The sequence below is a fragment of the Sesamum indicum genome, linkage group LG3 (assembly GCF_026168435.1).
Source record: "Sesamum indicum cultivar Baizhima isolate 11 linkage group LG3, ASM2616843v1, whole genome shotgun sequence".
Classification (NCBI taxonomy): Eukaryota; Viridiplantae; Streptophyta; class Magnoliopsida; order Lamiales; family Pedaliaceae; genus Sesamum; species Sesamum indicum.
This window is the reverse complement of record NC_142659.1, coordinates 22,528,896-22,540,974: the sequence shown is the minus strand read 5'-3', so window position 1 is coordinate 22,540,974 and position 12,079 is coordinate 22,528,896. Positions and strand designations below refer to the sequence as shown.

The 12,079-nt window shown below is 35.4% G+C and overlaps 1 protein-coding gene across 1 annotated transcript; it reads right to left on the bottom strand.

The window, feature by feature from the left end:
* Positions 1–6,108: 6,108 nt before the first annotated feature.
* On the bottom strand, positions 6,109–11,047 carry LOC105158434 (uncharacterized protein At2g34160). Its single transcript, XM_011075194.3, has 5 exons — positions 10,832–11,047; positions 7,440–7,488; positions 7,211–7,273; positions 7,047–7,111; positions 6,109–6,467 (listed from the first exon to the last, which is right to left on the bottom strand). Exons 1-5 carry the CDS (start codon positions 11,000–11,002, stop codon positions 6,396–6,398), a joined length of 420 nt encoding a protein of 139 aa, XP_011073496.2. The 5' UTR covers positions 11,003–11,047; the 3' UTR covers positions 6,109–6,395.
* Positions 11,048–12,079: the final 1,032 nt, after the last annotated feature.

Below are 12,079 nucleotides of genomic sequence, written 5' to 3'. Positions count from 1 at the left end.
ATGGCGATGCTTCATGCTCTTCTTCTCATAGCGCTTCTTGTCCCTACCCACTCGCGAATCATCTAAAACACTGACGTCGGAATCAGAGTCTGAATATGCCTTCATGCTCCTCCTTTTATGCCACAGATCAGCATAATCATCTTCTAAATGATGGTGACTCCTCCTCCTCCTCTTCTCCTTCCTACTCTTCCTCTTTCTTCGCCTCCGCTTCAATTCCTTCAATTCACAAAAGTGTCTTCAATTGCTTAAAAAGAAAAACAAAAAAGAAATAGAAAAGTACCTTCAAGATTATCCAACTACCCATACTGCTAAAAAGCAACATGACATCAAAAAATAAACCAAAATCCAAAATGGTATGAATATATGGGATGGTTAATAGAAAACAATTAGCACTAGGATAGCTTTGTATTTACTAAGGTATTTCAGCAAAAGCCAAAGCGACAAAAAACATAAATCACACAATATGCCTCAACCTTTAACAAAGTTAGCATAAAAACTTGTAATGGATTTTGCTTACTTCATGAAACTTACCTTTCTTCCAAAAAGTTAAAGACTTAGAAATTGAAGCACAACGACAAATGTAAAAAGATGCAGATGGTATTCGTTGGCGCAGAAAATAAAAGCAATATATCACTTCATCTATGTTCAAAATACAAGTAAAATATGTTCTACCCTGACACACATATTCTCCCCACACAAACACACGCCCACACACACCACACACACACCCCACGCACACTCACACACACACACACCCCACACACACTCACACACACACTCCACACCCTCACACCCCACACTGACTCACACACACACACCCACACAAACCCCACACACACTCACACACACACACACCACACACACACCCCACAAGCGCCCGCACACACACACACACACACCCCACAAGCGCGCGCACACACACGCACACACACGCACACACACACACACCCTACTCACACACACACACACACACCCCACAAGCGCACACACACACACACACCCCACTCACATACACACACACATATACTCACACAAACACACACACACACTCACACACACGAACACACACACACCCCACACCCACACACTCACACTGACACACCCCACACCCACACACCCCACACTGACACACCCTCACACCCACACACCCACACAAACCCCACACACACACCACACACACACACACACACACCCCACAAGCGCACACACACACACACACCCTACGCACACACACACACACACACACACACACACACACACACACATACACATACTCACACGCACACACTCCACACTAAAACACAATCACACCCACACACACCCCACACACACACACACATACACATACTCACACGCACACACACACACACTCCACACTAACACACAATCACACCCACACACACCCCACACACACTCACACACACACACACCACACCCACACACCCCACACACACAGATACACACCCCACAAGCGCGCACACCCTACTCACACACACACACACACCACAAGCGCGCACACACACACACACACCCCACTCACACACACACACATATACCCACACGCACACACACACCCACACACCACACACACACACTCACACACACTCCACAAGCACACACACCCCCCACTCACACACACGCACACGCACACACACACATACACACCCACATACCACACACACACGCACACACAAAAAAAATACACAGACAAGGAAATGGAAAAGCCGGAAAAGAAATGGGGTTATCATTCAGCAAAACTTCTAAATTTTGTCGTCGATAAAATTGAAAAAGAAATGCAGTAGCTTATTAGAAAATATAAAAATATATTCATTTACATCATGATCTCAACAGAAACCTACTACACCAGATCATGATTTTTAGAGATGTTGACCCAAAAACTGGATAATATTAATCACTAAATAATTTCCCTAGTACAATTACATATATAAAACACACTAGGAAATGTTGCAACTTTCTTTGCTGCAACAATAGCACTTGGTTCAAAAGAGCAGAAATAGTTAAGCTCTTCTTGATACCCACAAGCAGGTTTCCCCTAAAGCATCGAATAGCAACCAACAAGTAAAATAACTTTAATCTCAATAAAAATTCCAAAGCAATACTGCAATATTTCAACTAACAGGATCGATCACAGGCCGGAATCACACATAGTACACCAGTAAATATCAGAACAAAATAATTAAAATCATACACTACATCAAACTGAAAAAACAACAACTGCACCAATCTAATGCATTGTCCACTAAGCAAAAGTGGTTTTCATCAAGAAGCTCATCAACTACCAGATTAAAGATTGAATAGGGCACACTTAGCAGCAGTTTAGAGGAACCTTAAAATTACAAGGCATATCCCCCACTGTAGAAGCTAGTCCTCTTCATGGCGATGCTTCATGCTCTTCTTCTCATACCGCTTCTTGCCCCTACCCACTCGCGAATCATCTGAAGTACTTATGTCGGAATCAGAGTCTGAATATGCCTTCCTGCTCCTCCTTTTATGCCACAGATCAGCAGAATCATCAGAAGAATCATCATCTAAATGATGGTGACTCCTCCTCCTCCTCTTCTCCTTCCTACTCTTCCTCTTTCTTCGCCTGCGCTTCAATTCCTGCAATTTATACCTGCAATTTACCTGATTCACAAAAGTGTCTTCAATTGCAAAAGAAAAAACTAAAAAGAAATAGAAAAGTACCTTCAAGATTATCCAACTACCCATACTGCTAAAAAGCAACATGAGATCAAAAAGTAAACCAAAGTCCAACATGGTATGAATACATGGGAAGGTTAACAAAAAGCAATTAGCACTAGATTAGCTTTGTATTTACTAAGGCATTTCAGCAAAAGACAAAGCGACAAGAAACATAAATCACATAAGACGCCTTAACCTTTAACAAAGTTAGCATAAAAACTTGTAATGGATTTTGATTACTTCATGAAACTTACCTTTCTTCCAAAAAGTTAAAGACTTAGAAATTGAAGCACAACGACAAATGTAAGAAGATGCAGATGACATTCGTTGGCGCAGAAGATAAAAGCAACATCTCACTTCTTCCATGTTCAAAATGCAAGTAAAATATGTTCTACCATGACACACATACACTCCCCACACAAACACACACCCACACACACCACACACACACCCCACACACACTCACACACACACACACCACACACACACCCCACACACTCACACACACACACATACACCACACCCACACACCACACACTGACACACCCTCACACCCACACACACCCCTCAAGCGCACACACACCCCTCAAGCGCACACACACACACACACCCCACAAGCGCGCACACGCACACACCAACTAACACACACACACACACACACCCCCCACAAGCGCACACAGACACACACACCCCCCACAAGCGCGTACACACACACACCAACTCACACACACACCCCACTCACACACGCACACACACATAAACCCACACGCACACACACACTCACACCCCCACACACCACACACACACACTCACACACACTTCACAAGCACACACACCCCCTACTCACACACACGCACACGCACACACACACCCACACACCCGACACACATACACACACTCCACAAGCATACACACACACACACACTCCACACACACACTCACATATACCCACACGCACACACACACATACAGACCCACACACCACACACACACACACGCACACAAAAAAAATACACAGACAAGAAAATGGAAGAGCCGGAACAAGGAGGGGGCTATCATTCAGCAAAACTTCTCAAGTTTGTCGTCGATAAAATCGAAAAGGAAATACAGTACCTCATTAGAAAATATAAAAATATATTCATTTACATCATGATCTCAACAGAAACCTACTACACCAGATCATGATTTTTAGAGATGTTGACCCAAAAACTGGATAATATTAATCACAAAATGATTGCCCTAGTACAATTACATATATAAAACACACTGGGAAATGTTGCAACTTTCTTTGCTGCAACAATAGCACTGGGTTCAAAAGAGCAGAAATTGTTAAGCTCTTCTTGATACCCATAAGCATGTTTCCCCTAAAGCATCGAATAGCAACCAACAAGTAAAAAAACTTTAATCTCAATAAAAATTCCAAAGCATACTGCAATATTTCAACTAACAGGATCGATCACAGGTCGGAATCACACATAGTATACTCAGTAAATATCATAACAAAATAATTAAAATCATAGACTACATCAAACTGAAAAAACAACAACTGCACCAAACTAATGCATTGTCCACTAAGCAAAAGTGGTTTCATCAAGAAGCTCATCAACTACCAGATTAAAAATTGAATAGGGCACACTTAGCAGCAGTTTAGAGGAACCTTAAAAGTACAAGGCATATCCCCCACTGTAGAAGCTAGTCCTCTTCATGGCGATGTTTCATGCTCTTCTTCTCATACCGTTTCTTGCCCCTAACCACTTGCGAATCATCTGAAGCACTGACGTCGGAATCAGAGTCTGAATATGCCTTCCTGTTCCTCCTTTTATGCCACAGATCAGCAGAGTCATCAGAAGAATCATCATCTAAATGATGGTGACTCCTCCTCCTCCTCCTCTTCTCATTCCTACTCTTCCTCTTTCTTCGCCTGCGTTTCAATTCCTGCAATTTATACCTGCAATTTACCTGATTCACAAAAGTGTCTTCAATTGCTTAAAAAGAAAAAACTAAAAAGAAATAGAAAAGTACCTTCAAGATTATCCAACTACACATACTGCTAAAAAGCAACATGAGATCAAAAAATAAACCAAAATCCAAAATGGTATGAATACATGGGATGGTTAACAGAAAGCAATTAGCACTAGGTTAGCTTTGTATTTACTAAGGCATTTCAGCAAAAGCCAAAGAGACAAAAACATAATCACACAAGACGCCTCAACTTTTAACAAAGTTAGCATAAAAACTTGTAATGGATTTTGATTACTTCATGAAACTTACCTTTCTTCCAAAAAGTTAAAGACTTAGAAATTGAAGCACAATGACAAATGTAAAAAGACGCAGATGGCATTCGTTGGCGCAAAAGATAAAAGCAGCATCTCACTTCTTCTATGTTCAAAATGCAAGCAAAACATGTTCTACCCTGACACACATACACTCCCCACACAAACACACACCCACACACACCACACACACACTCACACACACACACCACACACACACCCCATACACACTCACACCCAAATAGTTTTGAAATGAAAGACTTGGGAGAAGCATATATATAGAATTAAAGGCAATTTTCGTCCCCTAAATTCAGTCCATTCTCATTTTAGTCCCCTAAGTTACTAAGGTTCCATTTTGGTCCCGTAAAATTGATAAAATCTCAATTTTGGTACAAATTTGATTGTAAAGTTGAGTCACTCGCCGGAAAAAGTCACATGCCAGGCATGTGACTTTTTAAATTGGGGTTTGCATTGTGATTGGCTGAAAATAAAAGGCCTAAAGGCAATTTTCGTCCCTTGACTTCAGACCATTCTCATTTTAGTCCCCTAACTTCAGGCCATGTCTTCACCACATCATCTTTTTCAGCCAATCATAATGCAAGCCCCAATTTAAGCCTGAACTTAGGAGACTAAAACGAGAATGGTCTGAACTTAGGGGATGAAAATTGCCTTTAAGCCTAACTTTGAGTATGAAAGTTAGTAGAACTAGAAGGAATTCTACTAAACCAATTTGGAGGAATTGAAAATTTTCTATGAAAATTCAATTATTATGATCATAAGCCTGTTTCTACCCCCATTTTATTCAAATATTGGGTGAATAGCAATTTATACCCCTGTGATATTGAAAATGAGCACATTATCCCTCTATTGAAAAAATATAGCAACTTACCCCCCTGTACTTTTTAAAATGAAGCAATGTACTTCCTTATATAAAAAGGTAAATTGCTTCACTTTAAAAAATATAGGGAGGTAAATTATTATATTTGAAAAAATACAGGGAGATAAATCATTATTTGTTTTTTTATAAGGGGGTAATTTGCTCAGTTACGATATCACAACGGGGCTGCTTGCATTTTTCCCGTATTTCTATTTCAATAAAATTTCTTCTTTTCTCTTACATCATGGGATAAAACTATGATCAATTCCTTTTAAGGATATGGTCAATAATGGCCTTATTGCTCACAGCAAACGACTGAGAGAATCCCTCCAAAAATGCATATGTACGCACTGTTGCGTGTTATGCATCAGATCAGACAACCTAATTGCATTTAAATATTGTATAGGAACAAGGTTACAGAAAGATCCTAATATTAGCTACATCTCTACCATAACTAGCAGACCTACTTAGCCAGAAACCGAGGACTTCTACTTGGAAATATCAACGTTAAGGATTTGTGAATATTAATGTTGCATTGAATGTCACTGTTCTTGGCCTTTCTCTGGAAGTGCTTTAGTGTTCTTTGAATTCTGCTTGATCAGCACAATCTCAATCTGTACGTGAAATGAAGAGATTGTGAGTGTCGGTAATTAATTCATCTGAGCATAGGAAAATAAATGAAACTCCCAAATGATTCCATAGACATCCCTCAATTTTGGAAAATTACAAGTGATACCCTCTGCAGTGATGTTATGCATTAAACAAAAATCAAGAGTGAATCAGTAATGTCAAAAAGTTAAGTTTAGGAGGTGCAATGCAATTTTTCAAAATTGATGACTTATTTTTATAAAATGCTTGAAACTCAGAGGATATTAGTGTAGTCATCCAGAATAGCGTCTTCTTGTATGAAAATGTGAATGAACTAATTGGTAAATAGCAATGTACCCTCCTATGATATTGAAAATGAGCACATCACCCCTTATGAACAAATATAGCAATTTAATCCTATACTTTTTATATTGAAGCAATTTACCTCCTTATACAGGGAGATAAATTGCTTCATTTTAAAAAAACATAGGAAGGTAAATTGTTGTATCTTAAAAAATACAAGAGGTAAATTGCTATTTATTTTTTTTCATAAGGGGGTAATTTGCTCATTTGCGATATCATAGGGATTTTTTCCATGAACTAACCCTAGCCTTTTGCACGGTCCGGCCCTTGTTGACATCCTTAGTGGCCACCGTAGATATAGAGATACCTTCACGATATGAAAACGATACAATCAGTTCCGACACATGCATTAACGTTTCTTGTGTGTATGTGTTAAGCTTTTCCACTTCTACATATATCTGCTTACTTTTCTCGGTTGCCACTCCATTTCTCTTAAGAATCTCGGAGATTATGACCACCGTAGGAATTGCTGCATGAAACATGAGTGCAGATATACATGATATTGTCTTAGTCGCAGGATATCGCATCGTTTGCAAACATCATGGTATGTATTTAGTTCTTTTCCATTAAAAGAACAAGAATGTGTTGAGTATATGATAACGAGAAATGCATAAAAGGTAAGGAGAATAACGTACCCATACCCAGGGCAGAAAGCTCAACATCATCATGTATCTTTAGGTGCCTCTACAAATAACATATAATTGAGTGGGGAATATGAATATTCATTTGAATGTTGAACAACATCGAATTCTGATTAATGTAATGATAAAAGATTAAGGATGTAGTAAGCTCTTCAAAAGGCATATTATACGACAGATAATTGGGGAAAAATGCAAGCAACCTCGTGATATTGCAAATTAACAAATTACCCTCTTATAAAAAATATAATAGTTTACCTCCTTGTGGTTTTTAAAATACAACAAGTTATCCCGCTTTTTAATCTACAACAATTTACCTCCTTGTAAATAGTGGAGTACCTAAAACAGTCTTATTGTCGATGAATACAATTAAACTATATATATCTATACCTATCATAGAAGTATGATTTGATCAAAAAGTTTCTTTCATTTTTTTATTTGACAAAAATATCGTTATAATTATGTTAGTATTAGTGGTATTTATGTAAATTATTATTGGGAATATATTATATTGACACCCTTCGTATTAGGTTTATGTACACACACTCTTGGATTTTCCAAAATTATAGGTACATTTCGGTAGGGGTGTTAGTGTAATGTATTTTAAGGGGTGCTTGTGTAAACTTTGCCACAAATATGAGGTGTATTTGTAATTACAACTGCAATCTCAATAGTTGTAATGGTAACCTCAACCCGTGTCTATGGAATTTATCCTTAATATTATTACTATTATCCAAAACTTAATTTTGATAATATCTAAAATTAATAAATATATTAATTGAAAAATTGAAATTAGACAATCTTGTAATAAAGTCATTGGAAAGGTTCATTGAATTGTTTAAATTCAATTATAAAACTCCTAAATTCGTTTAATTAATTTTCTAAGTGGATCTCTCTGTCATACTTGATCTTGATCTAATTATTTTTTCTATATTGTCCATATAAAATATACAAACGCATTTGTATACACTATTATAGGACTATGAAAATCACGTAATATTTTTTATATTTCTAAAAGCACGAAAATAACTCTACGCAAGAAGTCATTAAGAATTTAAATTGGAATTCACTTAATTAATTTCTTATAAGTTTTATTTATACATAAAATTTAACTGAAAAAATAAATAATAAATCGGAACTCAAAATTTGTATTCTTCAAAGTAATAACATTTTTTCTGTAATAATCATTTTCTAAACACATGTCCAAGTATAATATACTAAGAGATTTGAATGTGAAAATTGGACGGATATTTTTTCTATTTAGATTTTTTTTAGCATTTATAGAAAAGTTTCTTTTAATTTTTAAATCAGTGCAAGAGTTTAAGTCAAAAAATTTAATTTTAAGTACCTTCTTCACTCTCATTTTACAAAAAGCACGGGATGTTTTGTTAGCCGAAAATTCGAATAAAATAATATTAGTTTATCAGTGTTTTTCAAATGCTAAAAACACTATTATTTTATTTTTCTCAAAATTGTACTGATTTGATCCATTTTAATGGTACAATAAAAAGAAGTGTCGCTCGTTTGCAATTAAATATATTAATACCATAACTTATAGAAGTAATAAAAAATAAAAAAATTAAATAATGATGTAAACATGTTATGAGAAATTATTTTGGAAAAAAATAGATAATTTAATAGAAAATTATGCATGAAAATTAGCCAATTCATTTTTAGAGAACTATGACATATTCTTACATAAATGTTCATTAATCTTTTTGTGAGGACCAAAATTCTTACATAAGATTAAAGTATCAAATAAATATCTGAAAAAAATATCTGAGATATATTTAATTACAATAGTCACCATTTAACACTCCAAAAAGTTTGGTTTAAAAAAGAATAAATCATAAGCAAAAAATCAATTAAAGTTACAAATTTATTTTTCTTGCATTTATGAGAATCAAAAGGAACAAATAATTATTATATGATTCTCACTGCTTTTATTATTTTCATAATTCTTTTAAAAATCTTATCTACCAACTTATTTATGTTATATATATTGCTGAAATAAAAAATGAGATCCAAAAGAATGAAAAATGATAAGCATAATAATAATAATAATTTCTATTTAAGATATAATATTTCAAAATTTCTCAAAGAAATTTGGAAAATGAGCATATATGTTTTACTAAAATATTTATTATTGTATATATAATGTACGGCAGTTAACATTACATATTTTATTGTTTTAGCGAAGGACTGTTTTCATGAGCTAATTCGATTCATAATAAGATTGGTCGAGCAATGGACTACCAATTACAAGGTAAATTTAACAATAATATTTTTCATATTTTATACAAAATTTTATTAAAAATATATTCATATTTCTCTACATGAGATGTATTTGGATATGCGAAAGATAAGTTGGATATTTTAAATTAATTTTATGATTAAACTTTAAAAAAACTTAATGTTAGACTAATCAACTTGATTATTATTTATTACTTATTGCATCATTATTATTATATTGATTTTGGGGTAGACAAAATCAAAAGGCTTGTTTTATATATTACAATTCTCAATAATATTATATTTTCAATATGGATCTATGGAAAATATCGGTATCATTTTTCTAAAGTAAAACGAGTTTAAAAGATAGAAATACACACAAATTTTAGCAATTTGAAGTGATAGATATTAAATCTCCATTTTATTTTTCTAGAAAAAATCAAGATAAATGTATATATACGTATATATATAATTAACATGAATTTAAGAATGGTAAAAAAAATTTAGCATAATTTAAATAAATATTGAAGTTTGTGGATGCAAAATTTTAAATTAATATAGAAGTTGAGATAAGTTTTCATAAAGTTCCATATATATTAGTTTCAAATGTTTTATAGTATTTTTAAAAGAGTTTTTGGGAGTTTCTCACTGCACCGTTGAGTAGGAGTTCATTTTCTCTAATAAAGTTTCCATATCAATATTTTCAATCAAAATATTTTACTTAGTTTGTTCTTTTTCTTTCTTCAAACCTACTTACGTACATATATATTTAAATTCAAACAAACATATATCTATGTATTATGTTAATACATTATATAAGGATGAAGAAAGAACAACAAATTCAATATTGAAAAATTAAAGTCTACACTTCACGCGCAATGCACGTGTATTTTACTAGTATTTAATTATGAAAGACAAACATTTATTGATCTTGATCAATAACTCATCGAAAGTTCAAAACTTAACAACATACTAAGCAAAACATATTGATATTCAAGATCACAACCCATATGAGCAAATCTATGATAACATGCATGGAAAGAAACATATACACAAGACAGTGACAAGGAATGACTGGTCGGAAAAAAAACCGCATTTGTAAGGATAAATATATTCATGCCGCATGTCTCACACACACATGAATGTAGAAAGAAAACCTTGGCAAGATTAAGGTAGAAAGAAAGGGGTTTCTTGGTATTGGATACTTGAATCCTGTTCCCCTTTTGATCATCTGCGTTAACATCGTTCTTGATGTCGTCCGTATCGTTCTTGATGCTGCCCATATCGTTCTTGATGCTGCCTGTATCGTTTCTCTTAGTTTCAGCCATTGCAGATACAGTGTGTGTGTGTGGTGTGTGTAATGATGAAAGAGAGCGGAGATGAAGAGTTTTGTGCCAGTCGGAAACGAGAGGGTGGTCATAATACATGCTTGTCTTTTTTTAGAACCTTTTTTCTATGGTAGTTTCTTTTCTGACTGCTTTTTTTGGGCAGTTTTGTTGGCAATTACTGACATTAATCCTGACAGTTATTTTTGTTGATTTTTATGGGGGGCATTTGGCAACATAGATCATGGTTCAAATAACTTTGTGCTTTGTTGTTACAAAACTTTATTTTGCTCTATTGAAATCAACAACTTTATAATTATCATTAATTGATCTATTCATACGTTACGGGAACGATTAATCACAAGATAAATAGAATTATATTTTGTTATGTAATTGATTTGGATTTAAGCTAAAGAATGAAAGTAAAATCAATTCCATGATGGAAGATTATTAAACGGAGATATGGACATAATTTGTATATTGATACAGTACGAATGTGCGACCTTGATCAACAAACTCGATAGGCCCACGTCATTTTCCCAGATCTGTAATTGGGCCTGAGGATAAAACAAGCAAATTATGCTAGTCGGGTTCGTTCCTGATGAAGACCTTTCGAATCCCAAATTAATTGGTGGTCGAGATAGAAATATGCTATCAAAAGCTAAATAGTCAACGCAGATTTGCGATTTTTGTAGGGTCAATACTACAAACTTTAGAGATAGCCACGTCTCACAATCCTAGGCTCCTTGTCCCCGATCGTGCGGCATACAGTAATCCAGCAATCGGGCCGACCCATGGGAGGGGTCACCGCGACCCGACCTGTGGGCTTGTGCGCGGATCTTCACCGAAAATGTCACTTTTACCCTTAATGAAGGGTATCTTTGTCTTTCAATAATTAATCCCTCATCATAATTCCCCTATTTCTTTTAAGTGTAATTAATTACCTTAGAAGAAGTTGAAAAGTCACTTATCCAAGTTCGAACAACTGCCTCGATCTGCATGATGCCACATGTCGCCCTAGGAGTAACTTTCTCCCAACGGGCATGTTGGTCTTCCGCCTATGTATATAGCCGCCCTTTT